This window comes from Sphaerodactylus townsendi, linkage group LG13 (assembly GCF_021028975.2).
Source record: "Sphaerodactylus townsendi isolate TG3544 linkage group LG13, MPM_Stown_v2.3, whole genome shotgun sequence".
Lineage (NCBI taxonomy): Eukaryota > Metazoa > Chordata > Lepidosauria > Squamata > Sphaerodactylidae > Sphaerodactylus > Sphaerodactylus townsendi.
The window spans coordinates 42,575,333-42,601,253 of record NC_059437.1 but is presented as its reverse complement, the minus strand read 5'-3'; the positions used below and the strand labels follow the sequence as shown (position 1 = coordinate 42,601,253).

The 25,921-nt window shown below is 46.8% G+C and overlaps 1 protein-coding gene across 2 annotated transcripts in view; it reads left to right on the top strand.

The window, feature by feature from the left end:
• Positions 1-25,921, top strand: part of KSR2 (kinase suppressor of ras 2) — a 257,007-nt gene that overhangs the window by 44,945 nt on the left and 186,141 nt on the right. For both annotated transcript variants that reach the window (XM_048515057.1, XM_048515058.1), the window contains exons 2-3: positions 2,810-2,950; positions 11,804-11,954. In XM_048515057.1, coding sequence (XP_048371014.1) covers positions 2,810-2,950; positions 11,804-11,954 — 292 coding nt within the window. The remainder of the gene's footprint in view (positions 1-2,809; positions 2,951-11,803; positions 11,955-25,921) is intronic.

Sequence of the window (25,921 nt, the reverse complement as noted above, 5' to 3'; positions counted from 1 at the left end):
TAGTGAAAATGTATACATCCCAACCACCCCCCAAAAAGGAAAAGGAAAGAAGGAGAAAAAAGACGAAAGAAGAAAAAGAGAGAAAGAAGAAATAAAGACAATTTACACACACACACACACACACATATTTAGTAGGTATAATGAATATATATATATATATAAAATAAGAAAGGTGAAAAAAATATATATATATGGGACTTCCCCTTAGCGTTATTTCTGTTAACTAATTACATAACTCGTATTTCTTGGAGTCTTATTTACATTAAACCAGTTACAAATTGTCTTCTATACTTATTTCCTTAAACTCTTATTTTCTTTAAATCTTAATTCTTTCTTTAAAGAAAGAGCAATGCTGATATTTGCACTCTGTGGTCGCCGGTGCTTTTCCTTCCTCGTGGAGCTGTCCAAGGTGCTGCATCCTCGACTCTGAGAAGGCAAAGCCCAGAAGCGGATAGTTTATAATAAACTTCATTCAGTTTTTCGGCCTTCCCTTTATTTGACACTGCGACACTCCGGAGCACCTGTCAATGCAGACACAGCTCTTTCAGCACATGGGAGGGGATGAACAGGCATTGTGGGGCGAAGCATTTGGATTTGCCCTGACTGGCAAAAATCTAAGACCCTTCCGTTGAGAGGTCTTGAACATGGGGCTTGTGGGTTTGTGAGATGCTGCTGAAGAAATCTCATGTAGATTGGGAAAATAATAAATCTGGGGTTATATATGAATGGGATATCCTCCCACACTGGATCCAAATGATCAAATTCTTCGTACGGCCAGAGCAAAGGATGCAAAATGGCATTCAAACCAACATCATGATTCACGCTCAGTTTGGATGCTGCATTTGGGACCCAGTTGAGAGGGATTAAATGACCGTGCAGCTCTTTGACTCCTGTGTAAAAATGGGAAGTGCTTAGACTTGCTTCCTCTTTGGCTTGTTTCTAGCATTCTGTAACTCTACCCTTTCAGTCACTGGTGGCATCAATCTTAGGCCTAGTCCACACATGCAGTACAGTGAGGTAGCAGAGACCAAGGACAACATAATAGTTTGTGTCATTGCAGGTAAAGAATGACATCCAGGATTATACCTCTGTGTCTCAAAACTCCCTGCAAGTAGAGAACTAGCACAGCAAATAAAATGAGGAGTAGGTCTCTTTCCCAACTGCTAGTATGTTTTTAATTGCATGGGTTTTTGTGATGAAAAGGATCCTTTGAAGTTAGTGCTGCCATCTGCTGGGTGAATGCCTGTAAATAATACTGTAGGCCAGATGGACTAGCTGACCTTGTGTACGTTTCTAGTTTATTCAGTTTCATTCGTGCCCTTTCAGCTGTGGCCAGTGACAGCAATAGTGGGAGACTCTTCAAAGCCAACCACCCCCTGCCCAGCAATTGCTGGTAGAAAATTATTCCAGGGAGCAGCAGTGGCGTAGTGGCTAAGAGCAGGTGCACTCTGATCTGGAGGAACCGGGTTTGATTCCCAGCTCTGCCGCTTGAGTTGTGGAGGCTTATCTGGGGAATTCAGATTAGCCTGTGCACTCCCACACATGTCAGCTGGGTGACCATGGGCTAGTCACAGCTTCTCGGAGCTCTCTCAGCCCCACCTACCTCACAGGGTGTTTGTTGTGAGGGGGGAAGGGCAAGGAGATTGTAAGCCCCTTTGAGTCTCCTGCAGGAGAGAAAGGGGGTGGGATATAAATCCAAACTCCTCTTCTTCTATCCATATTGACGATTCTTGCTTCTTACAAAGTCTGTCACGATTTTTTTCTTGTGTGGATCATGCTTAATGTTGCTATAATGATAATGTAAACTTAAGAAAATGATTACATTGTGAAGAACTTTGACAAAATGTATAACTTTAGCAAGCACAAACATATGTTTATTTTTCTAATTGAGGATATTTTAATGCTACATTTTAAAATTGAGAATATTTTAACATTAAGAGCCAGGGTGGTGTGGTGGTTGAGAGCAGCGAATTCTAATCTGGAGAACTGGGTTTAATTCTGCACTCCTTCACATGAGGGGTGGACTCTAATATGGCAAGCCAAGTTTGTCTCCCCTCTCCTCTGCATGAAGCCTGCTAGATGACCTTGGGCTAGTCACAGTTCTCTCAGAACTCTGTCCGTCCCATCTACCTTACAAGGTGTTTGTTGTGAGGAGGGGAAGGGAAGATGATTGTAAGCTGTGCTGAGGCTCTGTATGGTTGAAAAAACACAGGGTATAAATCCATTTTCTTCTTCTCTTCTAAAACTTGGCTGATCAGATTTACCAAAAAAAAGAGAAGACGTTTGTGTGCTGGGGGAAATGAGTTTGCCATGAACCCAATGTGCTTCCTTCCTACACAAAGAATAAGTACGCAAACGCCCATGTTCTGTAATGTGCACAAACATAGAAAAGCTCTTTAAAGCCAGCTCTGACGGGAACAGTATTCACGGTTAAGGAGGATCCACCAAGCCAGTATTATTTGATGGATGTTGCCATATGCAGAAAGTTTGGCCAAACTTTGACCAATTGCTACTTTTCTAGAGGCATGGATAAGTAGAAGTAAGCAAAATCTACTTGCAGGTGTACTGAGTCTGGTTCTGTGGCATATCAACCTCTTTCTTTGTACGGTATGCACGCGCAAGGACAGTATGTTTTCAGTTTGATTGGAAGATTTCAGCAGATCTTGTGGAATCCAATGCCAGAAATAAATTAATCGTTAACTCTCAAGGGAAGGGGAGGAGTAGAAAGGGAGGTGCACGGTGCCTGGGGTATGTGGTCTCCACTGACAGACAGCTTCTCCCCTCCCTGTCCCCTCTTGTCTTTCTACAGAGCAAGCTGGTCAAGTATTTCAGCCGCCAGCTCTCCTGCAAGAGGAAAGTGGCCCTGCAGGAACGCAACGCCAAGCTCGAGGGCTTCCCGCAGCTCCTGCACTGGTTCCGCATTGTCAACATCCGCAAGGAGGTCATGGAGGTGAGTGGGCTTTGCCCTCTTCCGGCGTCTTGCTCCATTCCTGCACTCTTGCCTGCCCATGCACCCCCTCATCTTCTTCTGGCTGGCTTTATTTTTGAGCCTGACATTACTGAGGATGAGTCTGGGTCAGATGGAACCCCCAAGGTGCCCATCGCAGACCCTAATTGTCAGAACCTCCTTAAACCAGTCAATTGAAACAGTTGTTGATGAACAATGATTTCTTTATTGCAGGTAAGATCAGTCCAGTCCAGTACAAAGACGTCTCTGGCTGCCCCAGCCGGGATGTAGCTATTTGAAAGCAAAGCATGCCCATTCCCCCCACCCACCATACAATCATCCAACAGCTGCCCTACAGGCTAAAATATTATTATTATTATTATTATTATTATTATTATTATTATTATTATTATTATTATTATTATACTTAATAGACCGCCCAACCCCCGAAGGGCTCTGGGCGGTGTACAATGAGACATAAAACAAATACAATATAAGGTCTCATAAATACAATATAACGATAAAACATTAAAATATGTGACCTTCACTAGCTGAGTTGAGGAGAGATAAGCAGTCAGAAAACAGTAGAGACGTAGCTTCACACAGCCGCTTCACACGGACCCGAGTTCCCATCCCCCAGCACTCTCAAGTCACCCTGACACTAATACATGGTGGAATCCAGAATCTATCTCTGCTGAATCTGTCTGTCTGTCTGTTTGTCTGTCTGTCTGTCACTTGTCTGTGTATCTATCTACCTATCACCTGTCTGACTACCTATTACCTGTCTGCCTATCTACCTATCACTTGTATATGTATCTATCTACCTATCACCTCTCTATCTACCTATCACCTGTCTGCCTATCTACCTATCACTTGTATACGTATCTATCTACCTATCACCTGTCTGACTACCTGTTACCTGTCTGCCTATCTACCTATCACTTGTATACATATCTATCTACCTATCACCTGTCTGACTACCTATTACCTGTCTGCCTATCTACCTATCACTTGTATACGTATCTATCTACCTATCACCTGTCTATCTACCTATCACCTGTCTGTCTATCTACCTATCCATCTACCAATCAATCTATCTAATTCACATGCTGCCCTTCCTCTCAGGACTCAAAGTGGATTCCAACATGTAAAAACACAGCTCACGTAATAAATAAGCATAATAATTTTTAGAACTGTTATCATTGTTGAACGTGCGACTATCTAATTACTAGAGTTTTAAATTATCTTTAATCTTTAGATAGCTAAAAGTTCTAAAAGTTCATGAGAGAGCTACAAAGTTGTAAAATTCAGTAACACCCCAACTTATTTAACAACCACAGTGAATGGAGGGGTGGGGAGGAGAGGGAGGCCGTTTTGGTGGTAAAAACCATGGCTGCCTCTATCGTATGCCAGGGGGAGCGGCTCTGTCTTACCAGTCCCTGCGGAACAGCATCAAATCTCACAGAGCCCTGGTGTCACTGGACAGAGCGTGTTCCACCAGGTCGGAGCCAGGACTGAGAAGGCCCTGGCTGTTGTTGAGGCTAGTCAGACATCTTTGGATTTACTTCTCTTGCCCTAAATAAAGACTCCTTCTGCATTGCCAGGACCTTCATCTTTGGTACCCCAGGGGTATATTATTACCAGCAAACTCAGGCCGTTGGTACTCTTAAAAGTCAGGGAGCCTCTGACTACAGGAGCCAGCATGGTGTAGTGGTTAAGAGCAAGTGGACTCTAATCTAGAGAACGGGGTTTGATTCCCCATGCCTTCACATGAATGGCAGACTCTAATCTGGAGAACAGGGTTTGATTCCCCACTCCTTCCACTGCATCTCCTCTTTCTCCTCCTCCTAGCTGTGTTTCAGAAGATGTCTCCCTGAGATAAATATTTCCGGGATCAGGACCCCCACAGCTTTCCCAGTAGGGGAAGGGCTGCACGGCTTCCTCTTTTAAAAAACTGCCTTCCCAATGCAATAGCACTCTGTCCTGTGGACAGCTCCTTCAGCAACCCAGCCTTCCAATCTGGCAGCAGTTTCCACTTATTTCTTGCTGGACAGCTCCTTTCTCTCGCTTGCCAATCCTGGAAACAGGACGGATGCTAGGCTAGAAAAACAGGGCAGTACGTGGTTGGTACATTCGTCTTGGGAAAATTCTGTACCCCATCAGCTGAATTTTGCAAGTTGCATGGTGGAGAAGTCACAGCCAATTTATGGCAGCCTTGCAGGGTTTTCAAGGCGCAAGATTAACAGAGGTGCTTAGTCATTGCCAGCCTGGTGTAGTGGCTAAGAACAGGTGAGCTCTAATCTGGAGAACCAGGTTTGAGTCCCCACTCCTCCACCTGAATGGCAGAGGCTTATCTGGTGAACCAGATGTGTTTCTGCACCCCTACATTCCTGTTGGGTGACCTTGGGCTAGTCACAGTTCTCTCAGGACTCTCTCAGCCCCACCTACCTCACAAGGGGTCTGTTGTGGGGAGAGGAAGGGAAAGGAGCTTATAAGCCACTGTGATTCTCCTTACAGGAGAGAAAGGTGGAGTATAAATCCAAACTCCTCCTCCTCCTCCTCCTCCTTCTCCGTGATCCTGGATTTCCCATCCAATGCTAACTAGGGTCAACCTTCCTTAGTTTCCGAGACCAGGCTAGGTCTATACCTGTGGTGGCGAACCTTTGGCACTCCAGATGTTATGGACTACAATTCCCATTAGCCCCTGCCAGCATGGTCAATTGACCATGCTGGCAGGGGCAGATGGGAATTGTAGTCCATAACATCTGGAGTGCCAAAGGTTCCCCACCACTGGTCTATACCAATCCAGCTAAGGGCAATCTGTATAGATTATGCAAAGGAATGCCTTCTCATCATTGAGCGTGTAATATTTTACACAGTTTAAGATTTGTTAGTCAAGGGAAAGGACAGAAAGCCACACAGGGCACTGAAACTGTCCTCTTGGCCACTGGAAATCTTATTCAGCCACCACACTGATTTGTTTTGTGGAATTTTGGCAGGCATTGCCCCACATACTTTCATCCATATTGTAACAACCATGTGGACTAGAAACTTAAAAAAAAAGCTGGGCATCTCAAGATGTCTGATTCTGAGCCCCAATAGAGACATTCCACATGTCTGTTGCCTTTGTATGACATTTTATGTTTCATGCAGGCCTGTCAGGTCCTCCAGTGAATGTGTACCCCCCCCCCCCACCCTGAAGGTAGCAGTTTGAACTTGCTTTCTGTGGTCCATTCTGCACGAAACCTCAAAATCGTTTCTAAAACATTTTCAGTCCTCCACTGAACCATGATTTATGTTTGCACTCAGCCCCTCCAAATAATTCCTGGCCACCACTTTGTGATTTCATCCTTTTTTTCTCCCTTTCTGTGTGAGAACATTGCTTCTATGCCTCCTAGTGGTGTCCTGCAGTTCTCTGACGATTCAATGATTAGTTCAATGATTAGCCCCCCTCCCCAAAAAGAAAGCTGCAGGAAAAGGAGACGAGGGGCAAGGAGGGAGCTGAGAAAATGGCGCTGATGAGGAAGTGCAGGGAAGGCAGAGAGGCTTGGGAAATGTCTTAAAGGGACCGCACAGGCAATTGAAGCCATTTTGAAAACATCTCAGCTAATGTATTATTTTAAAAAGGCATTCATTTAAAATGTTTCGAGGCTGCCAATAAAATGTTTTGTAGTGAAAAACAATGGAGAACTCTGTGGAGGAAATGTATTTTTTTCCTTTCTCAAAACCTCGTGGTCTATGTGGAAAGGGCCCAAGTCTTACGAAACAGAACAAGAGGATGGTATGAGCAGGAAAAGCTTCAGAGGTTGGCATCCTGAGGTAGCTGCCAAGGTCCTTCTAAGGGCTGACCCACCCTGCTGCATCTTGCCCACCATATTGGCAACAACAACAACCACCTTTATTTGGCATTTAAAAATAGGTTCTAGAGCATTGCCAGACATTTATGAAGTACAAATCAAGAGTACATTCAAAATGCAGACAGGAAGACTGTATATAGCAGTAGACATTACTTAGAAAGTTCTGCCACTTGTAAAAGAAATTTTGCTACTTTTTCCAAGAGCATGACATCTGTGTTGTTTAACAGAAGCTCCACAACAGAACAGTCAGAGTCACTTTCAGATTTGTCTAGGGCCAGCCTGGGAGAGAAATTCCTAATGCCCACATATCTCGGACAGTCAAGAATAATGTGAGCAAGAGTCTCCACTTGGTTTTTACAATGTGGACAAACCCGATCCTGGAGAGGGATGGATAAGTAACGACCCTTTGTAATGGCCGATGGGAAGGTATTGGATCTGGCCCTTGTGATGATCCATCTCTGTTGGGGTTCAGTTAATAATTCAAGATATTTGGCTATGTGCCCCTGTTCCGGTATTATTCCGACAGAGAGGGGTGAGCATGATTTATTTGCTTGCCCCAACAAGATATGATATTCCTGTTCTAGAAGTCTACTTTTTAAGGTTCGGAAGATCTCTCTGGTCACCATATTGGCATTCTCACTGCCACTGTTTCTTGCTGCTACCTCCCTGAGCCAGCATTTAGATCAGGAGTCTCCAACCTATGGCCCTCCAGATGTTCCTGGACTATGATTCCCATCAGCTCTGCCAGTTGGCCATGCTGACAGGGGCTGATGGGAATCATAGTCCAGGAACATCTGGCGGGCCATAGGTTGGTGATCTCTGATGTAGATGGAAAGGAGGCGAGAGGGACCCACCTGGATCATGTTGCTGACGGCTCCAAGCTGGCTGCAGTGTGGAGTCTTCATGTTCTGCAAGAGAAAACCACGCTGAATAGCCAAGGAAACTGCTTGACAACAGGAAGACTTTCTCTGATTTTTCGTGCAAGTCCTGGGTACTAATGAAGCGAAGAAGAGTTGTGCAAAATCCTGTTCTATAAAGTTCCAGGAGAATGCATAGGTGTGGATGCATAATTCCTGAGCTTGTCTGATCACTGAGGACATTTAAGAATCAGTCAGAATGCTCTGAAAACTCTGGAAATAGTTCCAGATAAATAGCCATGTTGTAGCAAAATCACTCAAGCATCCAGTAGCACCCTAAGGTCTAAAAATGTGTTTGAGGGCAAGCTTTTGTGAGTCAGAACAAAGGGAACTCTATGGAAGCTCAGGGTGAAATGCATTTTTCTTAGTCTTTAAGGTGCTACTGGATTCAGAGGTGCGCTTTTACATCAGGGCCACAAGAGGGCAATGCTGCTCCATTCACCGAATTCCCCAGAACTTGGTTGGGCAGGAGGAATTAAATTAAAATCATCAAAATGAAATTTGAAATATTTGAAAAGCTCTGCATCTTGGCTTTGGGGTGATGCTTTTGTGTCCATTAACTTCTTTTGCAAGGGATGTGCAAAAGAGTATAAGAGTAGGTTATACTGTGTATATGTTTGTTGGAAAATTTCAACTGAGCCTTTATTTTCTAGCACCAAATAAGAATCTGGATTGCAAATCTTTTCTTCATTGCCTGGTGGATGTCCCTGGATAGAGGAGCTCCACAGAAGCCCTCCATCTTAGTCCTTCCTCAGATCTTATTTTATCCATTCAGGGAAATCACATGTAGTGCCTGTATAAGTGTGAGATGGAGGATTTTTGTTACACTCCAAGAGTGACGAATATACAGTTTAAGTCATGCAATGAGAGTAAGAAATGGGCAGCCAAACACCCAATGTCCAATAATCCACTAACAACTATATATAGAATAGCAAGGTCTATAATCTCCTTATCAATACATATTCATGTTCATGCAGTTATACATTATACATTTGAATATATAACTGTATGAATATATATTGATAAGGAGATTATAGACCTTGCTATTCTATATACAGTTGTTAGTGGATTATTGGATATTGGGGATTTTTGTTACAACCAGATCAGAACCTTAGTTAGCCATACTTGGAAGCAGTTCTGTAATGGATGTTTTTCATTCCAAGGTCTGTGGAGTCAGTTTCTGGGGCCGAATCTTAGTGATTCTGGAGCCCTGGTGGAAAAGTCCAGGATGTGGGCAAGAATCATTGCACTCTTGGCAACTCCTCCACTGATTACAGAGAGCCCTTCAGGGGTTGGGTGGTATATGAAATGATGATGATGATGATGATGATGATGATGATGATGATGATGATGATGATGATGATGATGATGATGATGATGATGATGATGATGATGATGATGATGCAAAGCAAGGTATGGTCAACAAAAAATCTGTCAACAATCTGTCAACAGAAAAGTCTTAGGTAGACACCAGCTGTGTCGGATTGTGCAGCCTTGCATGCAGCAGCAGGGAATTCTGGGAGATCTCAACGAACATTCTAAAAGTGACAGTTGGAAACAGTTAGCTCTCTGTCTCTGCTGAGGAAAGATGTTGTTAAGTGTTCTGTTAACCAAAGCTATGTAAAAAGCCTCTGATTGAAAGTTAAATAAAGTAAACAATACTTGTTATGGTAACCAAATTGTAACAAAACAACGAACTGTGAATGTATTGACGTATAAGTGATACTTTGTTAATACGTACATAGTCTCTTTCTCTCTCAGTATAAGTAAAGTTCTTTTGTTCAGTGCTTTCTGAGGTTAAAAGGCTGGTCTTGACCAAGATAACTGTGCTTATTTTAAAGTGGTGCACATTCTGCTCGTTGCTCTGCAAACAGGATCATATATAAATATACCTGTTGACCTTCAGGCTGTGCTGCCAGAAGGCCGGGCAACTTGGGGAGAAGGTTTCCGCAATGCCCTTGAGTTCGTAAGAGTGAGCTGAGAGGGAAGATCTTCCACGGCATGTGGCTTCTTCGTGTTCTGACATTACGAAGCATTCACGTACTAATGTGCATAAGCTACGTAACGCTGCCAAGAGTCTCTATGACAATATGTCAATCTGGATGTCCCATCACACTTCCAGACCTTACTGCACGCAGTCCATTCAAAGCCCTGTTGCATTCTCCTGCATGTTTCTTGGCCTAGGGGACTTCCAAGTTTATACTCAATAATTCCATTAAAGTCTAGCATGGCCAGCGGCATCCCAGGGGGAAGGATTCTGAGGGCAGCTGGCAACTTAACAGGTCCTTCCCCCTCTGCTGCCAGTGAGAAGATGCAGGGAGCGATTTTTTAGCAGGCAGCATCAGGGTCTCAGTGACAACAATGGAATTTTGAACTGTGCTTATTTTAGCCTGGAAGCTGCGCTGCTAAGAGATGCCGTCGAGAGGCGAGGCTGCCCGGCAAAAACTCTCAGTTGCCCTTGGCAACTAAGCAACTGGCTGTTTGGCTGTGACATTCAGTTGTTTAAGAAATGCAAGTCCTATATTTTATTTTCTTAAAACCTCTCTCATTCCTTGGAGATAAGAGCACCTGGGGACTAGGGTGCTGTCCTACCAGAAAACAGCCTTTAATAGCAGAGGGGTAGACACGACTCTGGTGGACCTTCTGGCTAAAAACAGCTTTTAGGAATAGAAATCTAATAAAGTCTGTATAGGGTTTGTTGCATAGGGTTAATTTGACACATGTTGTCAGATCCCTGTAAGAGAAGGGGAAATGTCCCTTTTCTATCCTCATGGGAGGTGTAGGTTACATATTAGCGCTGCCATAATATCCTTTTAAAAGGGGAAAGATGGATTATGACTGATGTTAGCAGCACAATCCTACATCGAGGATTCCCCCACCGAAGCCTATTGAAGTATGTTTAGGATTCCACTGTTTAAGGTCTTGCATATGCCATTTGTCCCCACTGGTAGAAATACAATTTCTTTTGTATACAAAGCATGTAATGGATTGGTTTAGTATACAGCCTATATACTCTTTCAAATCTGTACGCAGAGAATCACATTTTTTTTTAAAAAAAATTATTTCTTTCATGGCTTTTATTTACTGTCTGATCCTTCCATCTTGAAATTTCAGGCAGTTCACGGGTGGGTTTTCAGTGGGGCTCCCGTTCCAGATCTTTCTTTGAATCAGCACCGCTGCAGTGTTGTATGTTCATCAGCCCCACCCTGAGAAGTTTGTGCTTTGAGGTTTTGCAGCGAAGGTGTTTGTCACCGGTTCCAATCCGGAGGACTTGGACTGAGTTCTCACCAATCTGGTAAAAACTTTCTCTGGGTGGATGTTCTTCAGACTTCAGATGTAGGTGAGAGACACAACTGAATACTCCTCCATGAGAGAAAAAAATTCCCTTCTCGCAGAAAAGTTGTGTGTCAAGGGCAAGTCTAAGCTGGAATCCTCATTTTCTATATGCAGGGTGTAGGGCCGTGGTGGCGAACCTTTGGCACTCCAGATGTTATGGACTACAATTCCCATCAGCCCCTGCCAGCATAGCCAATTGGCTGATGGGAATTGTAGTCCATAACATCTGGAGTGCCAAAGGTTCGCCACCACTGGTGTAGGGGGTGTATCTAATTTGGTATGGAGGAGCAAAGAGTGCTGTCAGCCCCCTTCTGAAGTGGCACATTCCAGACCCAAGGCTGCCACCTTTGTAAAAACTAGACCTCAGATAAACCTTGACAAAATATTGGCAGCAGATTCCAGCAAAAACACAGATGTGATTGAGGGTTCTGATTTTGGATGATGGACCTGATTTCCTCTTTATCTCATGTTGTATCTATGTAACTACAAAGGTGCGGAATCCTCCCGGCTTGCAGAGCTTTGATGCCTGTTTCCCAAATAGCATCCGTGGTTAATATCCATAGCCAGACATGTTTGTCTTGCTTGAATTGGGTAGATCTCCTTTTAAAGCTGTCTAAGGGATTAGCCACTGTCCCATGCTGTGGGTCCACGTTTTGGCTGGGGGCTGCCAGTCGCTGACCTCTAGCTGACGCTTGACAGGATGTGGTTCCCTTCTCCTATTCCTCTCCCTCACTTTCTTCCCACAGGAAATCATTCGTGGCCAGCTGAACCTGGAAGATCTTCTGGAAATGACCGATGAGCAGGTCTGTGAGACGGTGCAGAAGTTTGGCGCCAACAGAGAGGAGTGTGCCCGGCTCAACGCTTCCCTGTCCTGCTTGAGGAACGTCCATAAATCTGGTGCGGTGGGCTGGCTTCTGCTCTTCCTGCTGACTAACTGAAAATGCAGAACAAACTGGGTTGGGGGCTCTTAAATGCTTCTGCTATCTCTGCCTTTCTACTTCACACCTTGTTCAGTTCAGATCTTTGGCCATATTTGAGGGAGAGACTGTGAACTCTAGTGATTAGAGTACTGGATCTCAGGAGGAGCTGTGTTGGGGCCTGAGGCTTACCGGGTGTCCCTCAAGCATAGGCTGACCAGACGTCCCGCTTTTGGCGGGACAGTCCCGCCTTAAAACAATTTGTCCCGCGTCCTGCGGGTTTTTTCAAGGGTCCCGATTTTTGGAAGGCTGTCGGACTGCCTTCTGGGGCGCAAGGCAGTGCGGCAGCCTCCCGCACATGCAACTGCAGCGCACACCCATCTGGTCACCTTACTCAAGCGTGCACCCATCTGGTCACTTTACTCAAGCGTAACCTATCCTATATGTTTGTTGTGAGGAGAAAGGGAGTGAGGAGCAACTCTGAGTTTCTGGGTGGTAAGGGATGGGCTATAAATGTGAACAATGGATGGATTTAGCTGACCTGGTGTCTCTCTCTGGCTGCTGTATAGAGAGAATTTTTTTTGCCATTCACCTATTTTGCAGGGGGACAGCTTTGGCAGTACTGATGGGTCTCAAGGCCTCCTTTAGTCACATACTCCTCCTGTTCATAATGGGCTAGACCAGGGGTCTGCAACCTGCGGCTCTCCATATGTTCATGAACTACAATTCCCATCAGCCAATTGGCCATCTTGACAGGGGCTGATGGGAATGAACATCTGGAGAGCCACGATTGCAGACCAAACCAACAGGAAACAGCCAAATCACTTCCCACATGCTCTGGGTGGGTGGATGAATGTCTGTCAGGGATTCATTAGGCTGATCCTGTATTGAGCAAGGGGGTGGACTAGATGGCCTGCATGGCCTCGTCCAACTCTATGATTCTATAATTCTTCAGGAGAAAGAACCCCTTGCTGGTTACTAGACTGGCTCTTTCCTTCTTCCTCTGCTCCCTTGCAGGATGCAGAACAACCTAGATGTTTTAGGCCAAGCTGGCTACCCTGAGGTGAGGAACTTCCCAGTACTGCAGCATGGAATTGGGGTGGATTAAAAAGAAAAGTTGCTTTCTGTGGAACACCCCTCCTATGGGGAGAATGCAAACTGGGGGCTGAAATATTCTCCCATTGAGGGTTTGCAGCAAGAACGCACAGAGGGGGAAATGAGATTTAGTCTGTGGTCCCAGCCTGCCTATATGCGCTCAGTGACAGTGTGGGTTCGGGACCTACATGTTAGCATGCTTTCTGTGTTCTCACATGTCTAGTGCTACAACCAATGTGTGCAATCCAGAGCTGGGACAGTTGCTTAGTTTTGTTCATGTTTCCGTTCATTCATGTTTGAAAATGTTAGTTCTTCGATGTTATATGAGACTCCCAAGTTGGGATGTGGGAACTCCTGACTCAGTTCCTTTCACCTGTGGTGTCTAGTTTGCTCTGAAAATTTCTATCATTTTTCAAAATTGTCAGCTTTGTCCTGTCAGAACTCAACTTGCTTTCCTCCTTGACCATTCAAGGTGATTAGCCTCCTCCTCTTCATTCAAGGTCTTGCCTGTTCTTCCGCTCTAGAGCCACCATTTTGCTGACCTGTGGACTGATGGTTACCTAGCAACCTCAGGGTAAACTCTACAATCAGTGCTAGGCCTAGTATCCTACTGTTGCTAGGTAACCTTCCACTTTGGTCTGGGATGGAGAGGAGGGGGAAACAGTGAAGAATTGGCCTGGGGCAGCCATGGGAGATACTTTTCATCTAGCTGTGAGAATACTTTTTTGAGGATTTATGCCCTAGGTCTGTAAAACATAAGCCCTGCTGGATCTGACCAAAGGTCCATCCAGTCCGGGTTTCCAAAGCCCACGAGATACTACAGGAAAGTACACAAACATAAAGACAGTAGATCCCCCAACCAACTGGTGTTTAGAGGTATTCTGCCTCTGAACATGGAAGTTCCATGCAACTGTTATGGAAAAAGAAGAGTTTGGATTTATACCCCCCCCCCCTTTCTCTCCTGTAGGAGACTCAAAGGGGCTGACAATCTCCTTGCCCTTCCCCCCTCACAACAAACACCCTGTGAGGTAGGTGGGAGGGTGGGGCTTGAGAGGAGCTCCTGGCGGTGCTTTCATGCAGCTCAATGGCCCCCCTTTGGAGGGTCACCCAGCTGGCATGTGTGGGAGTGTACAGGCTAATCTGAATTCCCCAGATAAGCCTCCACAGCTCAGGCGGCAGAGCGGGGAATCAAACCCGGTTCCTCCAGATTAGATACATGAGCTCTTAACCTCTTACGCCACTGCTGCTTCTAACCCATTCATTCATGATTTTGTGTAATCTTTTTAAAATCTCCATATTTAAGCCAGTGACCAGTGTCATAGTTTGCTGCACGAATTCCCAAAAGGTGATTGTGCCACCTTCAGGGAGAATTTGGGGAAATTCTTAGCAGGCTTCTCTGAGATTGATCCTGGCAGCAGGAGAACCTTGAACGTGATTCTTTCCTGGACCCAGTCTGGTGTCTTCCTGCATTATACCCGCTCCTTTTTCTGTTCAGTTCCATAAGGCTCCATTTCAGTAGCCTCCTGCTTTCTCTCCGTCTCATCTTTGCATGAGGGATCTTCCCCTTTTCCCTCCTCCAGCCTCAGGTTGGTGCCAGCAGAGCTCAGATTGCCAGTGTGAGTTTCAGGGAACTGGGCAGGAGGAAACGGAAGACCAAAGGAGCGAAGGAGAACGCGGCAGGAGATGGCAGCACCCAGACTTCTCTTCTGAGCCGTATGCGTGAGGCCTCAGCGTCAGACTGGCCTCTTGGCTATTCCTTCCCTGAATGCTCAGCTTTTATTTTTATACACGAATAAGGATTTCAAGTCTCTAGTCTTCATTATCATGATGTAAGGAGAAACAGGCAAGCACCTAACTACTTTCTGGAAAGTCAGTAGGGTGGCCGACCTCCATGGGACCTGGAGTTACAATGAATCTCCAGACTACTGAGATCAGTTCCCCTGGACAAAATGACTGTGTTGGATGGTGAACTCTGTGGCAGTAATCCCTGCTAAGGTCCCTCCCCAAACCTTACCTTTCCATACCCCCCCCCCCCAAATCTCCTGGAACGGCTTGCTCCACAGTTGCCAGCCAACGTGGTATAGTGGTTTAGAGCAGGTGGATTCGAATCTGGAGAACCAGATTCCCCTCTCCTCCACCCGAGTGGCAGAGGCTTATCCGGTGAACCAGATGTGTTTCCGCTCTCCTACATTCCTTCTGCTGGATGACCTTGGGCTAGTCACAGTTCTCTCCAAACTCAGCCCCACCTACCTCACAAGGTGTCTGTTGTGGGGAGAGGAAGGGAGAGGAACTTGTAAGCCACTTTGAGTCTCGTTACAGAAGAGAAAGGTGGGATATAAATCCAAAACTCGTCGTCTTCTTCTCTTCTAAAGGCGGGAGCATGTTCTGCCCAATAAATGCAAAGGGATGACTGGACATTGATTGATTTTAACTTTCTGTGAACATAAGATTATACGAATGAGGAAGTTTCCTCAATGTATCCCCTTCGCTCTCCCTCACTTTTTTGGCTGTGGGCTGATCCCCTTGCTTATTAGATCCAAGAGCTAAACTCCTTTGGATACCTTGCGGGGAGACAAGGCCTTCTCCAGTGGTCCCCTCTGGCCTGTTGACTTGCTTTTTAAGTGGCTCTGTAACAATGTGAAGTGGCGACACAACACTGGGAATGCTGTGCTGTTCCGACAATGAAAAGGAAATCAGGCCCAGCAGTGAGCCCTGCACGAACAAGAGTGCCACATCAGTAGCTCCCCTGCTGTGATAAAACGCCACCCGCAGCCCCTGACCCCCTCAAAGCTGGATTCTCACAGAGACAAAAAGTTTGCATCTGGGCTGTACCATTTGAGACTGCTGGAGGGGAAATACCAGACTGAATGCAGCTCCAAGGAGGAGAAGAAGAATTGGTTTTCTCTCCTGTAAGGAGTCTCAAAGTGGGTTATAGTTACTTTTCTTTCCTCCCCTCATAGCAGACACCTTGTCAGGTAGGTGGGGATGAGAGAGACAAAATAGCCCTAGATGCAGAAAATGATATGTTGATATGAAGTGTTCTGGTCGAACCTTCTCCCGCACGTGAGTGTTCTTCGATATTCAGTGAAGTTTTTTGTCTTGTTCAGAGATCCCTTATTTGAAGAGCCAGCATGGTGTGGTGGTTGAGAGTGGTGGACTCTAATCTGGAGATCCAAGTTTGATTCCCCACTCCTCCACATGAGCGGCAGACTCTTATCTGATGGACTGGATTTGTGTCCCCACTCTTACACATGAAGGCAGCTCGGTGACCTTGGGCTAGTCACAGCTCTCTCAGAATTGCCTCAACCCCACCTCACAAGGAGTCTGTTATAGGAAGGGGAAGGGAAAGGTGTTTGTAACCTGCTTTCAGTCTCCTTACAGGAGAGAAAAGCGGGGTATAAATCCAAACTCCTCCTCCTCCTGTTCTTCTTGTGTGATTTGGGTGCAGAGGTACACACCCTCATGCAGAGTGAAGTTGTACTGCCCACATGCAGGTTTATCATCTCTCCATGCTTAAATTCCGAAACTTGGGATTTTGTGCAACCCTTGTTTAAATTTGTTGCTCCAATAAACAAACCTCACTCTTTTCCTGAAGGACAGCAACGAAAACAGGTAGTGGTCGAACCCTGGAAGTGGACCTTGAAAGCGGGCTACATCCTGGTCATGCTCTTTCAGCCTACCCTACCTTACAGGGTGGTTGTGAGCATCAAATGGAGAAGAGGGGAACTGGGTGTGCAGCTCCATGGAAGGAGGGGCAGACTACAGGGTGGCAAAAATAGAGCCAGTTCCATTTCCTCGGCAGCCTCATTCCACTGTGTCAGGGATGCAGCCACGATTTTCTGTGGTCTTCCTACTGGACAGGCTCCTCTGGGTTCCAAGAGCTTCTTCATTCTGTTTTGTCAAGGTGGGAATAGTACTCTGGGCAAAGAAGTACTCAGAGTTCAGGCTGAGAGATGCTGCTCACAAAACTCATGCTGGTGGGAAAGATCATTGTCACAAAGTCTGTGCCCAAGGGGTGCTCAAGGCAGGTTTACCCTTTTTGCGTTAGCCATAAAATCAGTTTTAAAACATGCTGAGAACATGTGACAAAGTGGGGTGCTGTGTGGTTTCCGGGGTGTATGGCCGTGTTCTAGCAGCATTCTCTCCTGATGGTTCGCCTGCATCTGTGGCTGGCATCTATCTATCAGATCCTCTGAAGATGCCAGCCACAGATGCAGGCGAAACGTCAGGAGAGAATGCTGCTAGAACACGGCCATACACCCCGGAAACCACACAGCACTCCAGTGATTCCGGCCGTGAAAGCCTTTGACAATAAAATGTGACAAACTTTCTTGCTTTGGATGGGCGGGGGGGGGGGGGGGGGCAGAAGATGAGCACCCATTTGGATAGCTCTTCTATCCTTATGGATCTGCCCTACTCTGTTACTGCTCGTAGGCAGCAGAGGGCACTGTGAAGTAACGGAAATTTCTCTCAGCAGCTTGGAGTGGCGTCTCTGCTTGTCTCCAAGTTAGCTTTATGTTCAGGCTGCTGGTCACTATTTGCCATGCAGTGTTTACTCATACATTCACCAGCTGATGACAGTGGCCATGTTGGGAACTAGTTTCTGTAGCATCTCCCCATATAAGGTTGATATCCAGGGCTGGCAATCTCCTGCTATTAGAACTGGCCTCCAGGTGACAGAGGTCTGTCCACTCGGAGAAAATGGCTGCTTTGGAAGATGGACTCTGGCATTATGCCCCGTTGAAGCCCCTCCCCACACCTTCTTTTCCTCAGGTTCCACCCCCAAAATCTCCAGGTATTTCCCAACCTGGAGCTGGCAACCCTACTGGTACTGGAATGTTGGGATAAACAGCACCTCGTGTGTGTTTTCCCGTTACACAATTAGCAGGGTGCACTGGAGGTTAAAGCACAGCAGAGCTTACCTGCGCACCATGTGTGTGAGCTTGGGGGAGAGAGCTTAGGCACAAAAGAAAGTCGGAGTCATTTGTAGCTTCTAATCTATTAAAAAGGGTATTTATTAGTTAACTCCATTCTGGATAGAAAGGTAGGTAGGTAGGTTCACTAATCTATACTAATTTAGCTGGATGGAGATGGATGCTTGGGGCACCTGTCTTTCCTCTAGACATGGTGAAAAGGAAGATGGAGAAGTCCAAGAAGAAGGTGGAAGGAAGGAAGGAAGGAAGGAAGGAAGGAAGGAAGGAAGGAAGGAAGGAAGGAAGGAAGGAAGGAAGGAAGGAAGGAAGGAAGGAAGGAAGGAAGGAAGGAAGGAAGGAAGGAAGGAAGGAAGGAAGGAAGGAAGGAAGGAAGGAAGGAAGGAAGGAAGGAAGGAAGGAAGTCCCTGAGAGTATCAGTCTAACATCAAAGGGATAGAACCAGCATGATAGAGTAAAGGTGACAATTCCTAGGTCCCTATCTAACCACTGGCTAGTTAGTAAAAAACCCTCTGTAGGTTGAGGCAGGAAACAGCGTAAAGTCCCTTTCTTCCAACACTGGGGAGGTGCAGAGTTGGGCCTGCAAAGCCCTTTGGCCTTGTGGAAGGTCTGCCACCAACTCAAAATGCTAGACCCTTCTCCTGTGGACAAGCACCTGGAGATTGCAAATCACATGTACTTTGCTGTGTCTTGCCGCTTTCTCCAGGCACACCCTCCTACTGGGAAATGGGAGACTGCTCCCAAGAACTGTGTGCCCTCGTGGAAGTTGCTGGGGGTCAACATCTCCTGTTTCACAACTGGAAAGGAGGATTGAGAGGGATGGAACAGCTGCCAGAGGAGTGGATCTGTGACCACCACATTGTAAATGATAGTTTGTATCTCTGCAGTAAGAACATAAGAACTAGCCTGCTGGATCAGACCAGAGCCCATCTAGTCCAGCACTCTGCTACTCGCAGTGGCCCACCAGGTGCCTTCGAGAGCTTACATGCAGGATGTGAAAGCAATGGCCTTCTGCTGCTGCTGCTGCTGCTGCTCCTGAGCACCTGGTCTGCTAAGGCATTTGCAATCTGAGATCAAGGAGGATCAAGATTGGTAGCCATAGATCGACTTCTCCTCCATAAATCTGTCCAAGCCCTTTTTAAAGCTACCCAGGTTAGTGGCCATCACCACCTCCTGTGGCAGCATATTCCAAACACCAATCACACGTTGTGTGAAGAAGTGTTTCCTTTTATTAGTCCTAATTCTTCCCCCCAGCATTTTCAATGAATGCCCCCTGGTTCTAGTATTGTGAGATACTGCTGCGGAGAGGATTAGCTGTGGAAGGTTCTTTAGCTTGTGTGTGAGGTCACACCTCTACGTCTTGCCACGCAGGCTAAGGCAAAAATGGTACCAATATGCAAAAATATGTGTGTGCCTGCACTGCAGGGGGTTGGACTTGATGGCCCTTGGGGTCTCTTCCAACTCTGTGATTCCTGTTCAAAAGCCTTTTGATTGTAATTTTTCCCAGAAAGTTCATACCAGACCAGATTTGGAAAGCATTTCAACACAGCAAGGGGAGGATCCAACCAGCATTTCCATTCCCTCTGTCTCAGCTCCTCTCTTTACGTGGGCTTCTGTCCCATATGGCTTTTATCCATGCAGGTCCCATGAGCACCAGCATAGGGTGGTCAAAGGGGACCTTTTCCGCTGGCAGAAAAACTGATTGGATCCACCCCAGGACAAATAGAAGACAGTGTCATGAGGATTCTCCTAAAGACAGCACTGCAGAAAGGATGCTAAGGCTGAGCAAATCATCCATGTGAAAACCGCCTAGCTGAGCAGTCTTAAGCAGAGCTATTCCCTTTGGCTTCAGTGGACTTGCAAGGGTGTCGTTTTGCTTGGGTCTGTACTGCATAAATACCTTTAGCTCTGTGTGGAATTCAACCAGGGCCTTTTGCTTTCTCTTTACTGACCTTTGTTGCCTCTTCAGCTCATTTTCCAGAGACTTAGATCTGCCATTTACACATGCAGATGTCCACCGGATGTTGTAAGGAACAGTATTTTTCAATTTTGTTTATCGCCATAGACCAGATCATAAAGATAGTTAACAAAACGTAACCACCTATCACAGTGATGACAAACCTTCTCGAGACAGAGTGCCCAAATTGCAACCCAAAACCCACTTATTTATCGCAAAATGCCAACACGACAATTTAACCTGAATACTGAGGTTTTAGTTTAGAAAAAACAGTTGGCTCCAAGGCGCATGTTACTCGGGAGTAAGCTTGGTGGTTGTCGGTGGCTTTGCTTTGAAGCCACCGTGCATCTCTTCCAACCGTGCATCTCTTCCAACAACCCTAGGAGGGTTTACTCAGAAGCAAGCCCCATTGCCAGCAACCGAGCTTACTCCCAGGTAAAGGATCACACTTTAGTACTTTGCATGAAAATCAGTGGAGTTTAACAGCGCTTAACAGGGTTACCTACACTGCTTCCCCAAAACTTAGTCTTAGGTTTAATGCTAATAATCAAGCCGAGCAGCCCAGGCCAGCCTAGATGTGCGGGGGGGGGGGGGCACTCTGTTTGCATGTGCCCACAGAGAGGGCTCTGAGTGCCACCTCTGGCACCCATGCCATAGGTTCACCACCACTGACCTATCAAATACTATGTATGTATCAACCATCCCATGACAATTTCACTACTTTGAGGCAGGCCAAGCAGCATCATTTCAGTCAGGAACATTTTCAGATGGAATGATTAAATCAGTTTGGATATCAATTAGTGATTGTCCAATGCCCCCCTGGCTTGATCGATAAATGAGTTACCAGTGGTGAGTGGCGTCTCATACAAAACAATACACAAAGTCACCCCTTGGAGCTTTTGAATTGGCGGATGTTTCCACACACACACACGTGTGGCATCTATGCATGTCCTTGGTGGGCTGCGTGGGTTTTGTAGTTTAGGGACCAAATGAAGAGATCCGTCATACTGCATGGGCAAAAGTGCTCTTGGACTCATTAATGACTTTTTTTTCGCTCCCTTGGAAAGGTCACATTTACATTTTATTCCATTATGCATGTCCTGTCTTTGGGGCATATGTGATTTCCCTTTTCCCTCCCTGGACATTCCTGCCCAGATTGATTGCTCAAGCGGAAGCCAAGGTATTGTTTTTTCTAAGTTAAGTTCCCATTTCGAAAGAATAAGTTCTGAGGTTTCAGCAATCAGACTCTTTCATCAAGACTGAGCGAGGCATTCCAGACATATTGGGAGTATCAATCTGCTGGACTGTAGCAATGGCTGCGCTTCAGGCAAAATATTAGCTTGGGTGCTGAGTGACATTAAGTACAGCAGAGTGCGGGGAAAGGCGCACCTCTGGATCTCTACCTGCTTTGAGGTCTCTGAACAGGATGCCGGCACCAGATTGAACAATGCTGGCATTCAACATGGACCTCTCAAAAGCAGCCCCAAGTGTAGCTCTCGGGTCAAAAAAATGTGCCCAGGTGCCCAGAGCTAGAGTGATAAACACCAACAGTGACAACATATCTTAGGCACCAGCATGGGGCATACATTGAAAATGCTGGGGGGAAGAATTAGGACTAATAAAAGGAAACACTTCTTCACGCAACGTGTGATTGGTGTTTGGAGTATGCTGCCACAGGAGGTGGTGATGGCCACTAACCTGGATAGCTTTAAAAAGGGCTTGGACAGATTTATGGAGGAGAAGTCGGTTTATGGCTACCAATCTTGATCCTCCTTGATCTGAGATTGCAAATGCCTTAGCAGACCAGGTGCTCGGGAGCAGGAGCAGCAGCAGAAGGCCATTGCTTTCACTTCCTGCATGTGAACTCCCAAAGGCACCTGGTGGGCCACTGCGAGTAGCAGAGTGCTGGACTAGATGGACTCTGGTCTGATCCAGCAAGCTCTTTCTTATGTTCTTATGGTGTAGCGGTTAAGAGTGATGGACTCTAATCTGGAATATCAGGTTTGATTCCCCACTCCTGCCCATGTGTGACAGACGGTAATGTGGTGAACCGGGTTTGTTTCCCCACTCCTCCACATGAGGCCTGATGGGTGATCATGGGCCAGTCACAGTTCTCTCAGAACTCTCTGGGCCCCACCTATCTCACAAGGTGCCTGTAGGGGGGGAGAGGAAAGGATTGTGATTGCAAACTGCTTTGAGACTTCTTAAGGCAGAGAAAAGCAGGGTGTAAAAATCCAGATCATCTCCTCTGATGTAGTTTTGTTTGTAATGATAAACAAAGCTTTGGAGCCAAGGAACTCTGCTCACAGTGCAAGTGAATATCATGAGGTGTGAAATTCTTCGGTTGAGACTGTTACTTTCCAACCTCTGGCAGTGCTGGGCAAACAGCAGACGTCAATCCTGCATTGGTGAGAAAGAAGATTTGGTTGCTACATTCTCTTCTGAATTTTTGGGAATTCAGGCATATGTGGCCTCATTCAGATTGGACCACAGTGTGTGCTGAAAAGGGGTGGCAGCCTTTCCCACATGTTGTCTGCTCAGCAGGGAGGCATCATTTGCCCCTTTAGAAGCTCTGTGTCTGGGGTCTGCAAACTGTGGCTGTCCAGATGTTCATGGACTACAAATCCCATCAGGGGCTGATGGGAATTGTAGTCCATGAACATCTGGAGAGCCGCAGGTTGCAGACCTCTGCTCTATGTGTACTAATGGAATACACGAATGTTTCCGTCGTGGGGCAAACACCACTCACCCTGAGCTGTTTCAGATCAGGAAAACACATAGTAGTACAGGGCATAAACACCTCCCTGCACGCTATAGCTCTGAGCCAAATTGCCCCCGCAAGCATGGAAATTGTGCCCCATCAGGGAACTCACAGGTGCATGCCCCAGACTAAAGAGTCCTTGTAGCAGACTTACTAAAGATGAATTGGTTTTTATATTCTGCTTTTCTCGACCTTTAAGGAGTCTCAAAGTGGCTTACAATTCTCTTCCATTCCCCTCGCCACAACAGACACCTTATGCGGAAGGTGGGGCTGAGAGAATTGTGACTAGCCCAAGGGCATCCAGCAGGCTTCATGTGCAAGAGTGGAGAATCGAGCCTGGTTCTCCAGATTAGACCCTCTGCTTTTAGCCACTACTCCACTGCTTATCGTGCAGTGAGGTCCTTTGTCAGCTGAACAGAAGCGGGAAAACGTAAAGTAGAAGAGGCCTGATGCAAATGCTTCGGCAAGCATTCTGGAAGCACCTGACAGATGATGGTCTCTGGAAGGGACAAAATGTGGGCTTCTTGCACGAAGGTGGGTGAAGATTTTGCTGGTGTGGGCTGAAGAAAGGCATCCCATGTGGGGTTTTCATCATTAACCTGAAGCAGGGGTCGGCAACCTTTACCACCTAAAGAGCCATTTGGACCCATTCTTCACGGCCCCGAAGATCTACCGAGCTGGAGAGGTGGCTCCACACAGAGCCATAAGAACACAAGAACAAGCCAGCTGGATCAGACCAGAATCCATCTAGTCCAGCTCTCTGCTACTCACAGTGGCCCACCAGGTGCCTTTGGGAGATCACATGCAGCATGTGAAAGCAATGGCCTTCTGCGGCTGTTGCTCCCAAGCACCTGGACTGTTAAGGCATTTGCAATCTCAGATCAAAGAGGATCAAGATTGGTAGCCATAAATGGACTTCTCCTCCATAAATCTGTCCAAGCCCCCTTTTAAAGCTATCCAGGTTAGTGGCCATCACCACCTACTGTGGCAGCATATTCCAATCACCAATCACACGTTGCGTGAAGAAGTGTTTCCTTTTATTAGTCCTAATTCTTCCCCCCAGCATTTTCAATGAATGCCCCCTGGTTCTAGCATTGTGAAAAACAGAGAAAAATTTCTCTCTGTCAACATTTTCGACCCCATGCATAATTTTATAGACTTCAATCATATCCCCCTCAGACGTCTCCTGTCCAAACTAAAGAGTCCCAAGAGCCACCTTTAGTTTGGCCCCTCCACTCACCTTTCCTGGAGGGACATGCCCATGCTACCCTCCGACCTCCAGGCCATGCAGAGCCGCAGTATAAGGCTGAAAGAGCCGCATGTGGCCCCGGAGCCGTGGGTTGCAGACCCCTGACCTGAAGGCTGTGGCCGCAAGAGGCTTGTGGTGAAATCCTTCGCAGCTTGGAAATAAGGAACGAGCTCTTAATTTGACGCACTGTTTTCCCCCTTTGTTTTAAGGCACAGGGGTATGGCAAGAGGTGTGGAAAGGGGAAGGGAAAGAAATTAGATGAGGCAGGAAGGCATTGATTTTGTGCTGCAAAGGATGCTGGGAGGAAATGCCTGGCTGTGTCCTGTCCTGGGAAAACTTACCACAACCTCGGGCCTTGCCTTGAGCTGCCCGGTGAGGAAGTTAGCTTCTGGAATCTTGTTTTTGTTAAAAAAAAAGAAGTCGTCTCACTCTTTCTAATTACAGTTCAAGCTAAGTTTGGCTCTCCCTCGGCTGCTTCATCCTCCTTGCTTCTCTCATGCGTGACATTAAATTTCCCACTCTAAAACACACACACACAAACAGTGGGAAAAAAAATCTTCAAAACATACACAGATGGGTTGCTTTTTTGGGAGTTGTGGTTCTTGGTTTAGACAGGTTACTCTGGGAACAAGACAGCATAGTGGCTCTCTAGAGGCTCCTGACCTAGCAGAGGTGTCTCCGAGGCCTACCTCAGGGTCCTGACTCAAAGCTAGATAGTGGTGTCAGTTCTTAGCTTGTATATGTGTGTGACAACTGAAAGATTGACGTGGCTGACAACTTTAAGCACAAGAAGAAGAGTTTGGATTTATATCCCCCCTTTCTCTCCCGCAGGAGACTCAAAGGGGCTGACAATCTCCTTGCCCTTCCCCCCCTCACAACAAACACCCTGTGAGGCGGGTGGGGCCGAGAGAGCTCCGAGAAGCTGTGACTAGCCCAAGGTCACCCGGCTGGCGTGTGCGGGAGTGCACAGGCTAATCTGAATTCCCCAGATGAGCCTCCACAGCTCAGGCGGCAGAGCGGGGAATCAAACCCGGTTCCTCCAGATTACAGTACTCCTGCTCTTAACCAGTACGCCACTGCTGCTCCTGAAAGGGTCAGGGAGAAGACATCTTGTAAAGAAGAAGCGAAGAAGAGTTTGGATTTATATCCCCCCCTTTCTCTCCTGCAGGAGACTCAAAGGGGCTGACAATCTCCTTGCCCTTCCCCCCCTCACAACAAACACCCTGTGAGGTGGGTGGGGCTGAGAGAGCTCCGAGAAGCTGTGACTAGCCCAAAGGTCCACCCAGCTGGCGTCTTGAGGGCCCAGGCTAATCTGAATTCCCAGATGAGCCTCCACAGCTCGAAGCGGCAGAAGCGAGAATCCAAACCGGTTCCTCAGATTACAGTACTCCTGCTCTTAACCAGTACGCCACTGCTGCTCCTGAAAGGGTCAGGGAGAAGACATCTTGTAAGAAGAAGCCGAAGAAGAGAGTTTGGTTATATCCCCCCTTTCTCTCCTGCAGGGGAGACTCCAGGGGCTTGATCTCCTTGCCCTTCCCCCCCTCTGTAAACACCCTGTGAGGTGGGTTGGGGCTGAGAGCTCGAGGCTGTGACTAGCCCCAAGGTCCCCACCCAGCTGGCGTCTTGGGGAAGCTGGCCGCAGGCTAATCCTGGGCTCCCCAGATGAGCGCCTCCACAGCTCAGGCGACAGGCCGGGGAATCAAGCCGGTTCCTCCGATTACGATACTCCTGCTCTTAGCAATGCGCCGCTGCTCCAGAAAGGGTCAGGGAGAAGACATCTTGTAAAGAAGAAGCGAAGAAGAGTTTGGATTTATATCCCCCCCTTTCTCTCCTGCAGGAGACTAAAAGGAACCCCACAATCTCCTTGCCCTTCCCCTCACCTTAAACACCCTGTGAGAAGTGGGGTGAGAAGAGAGCTCCGAGAAGCTGTGACTAGCCCAAGGTCACCCGGCTG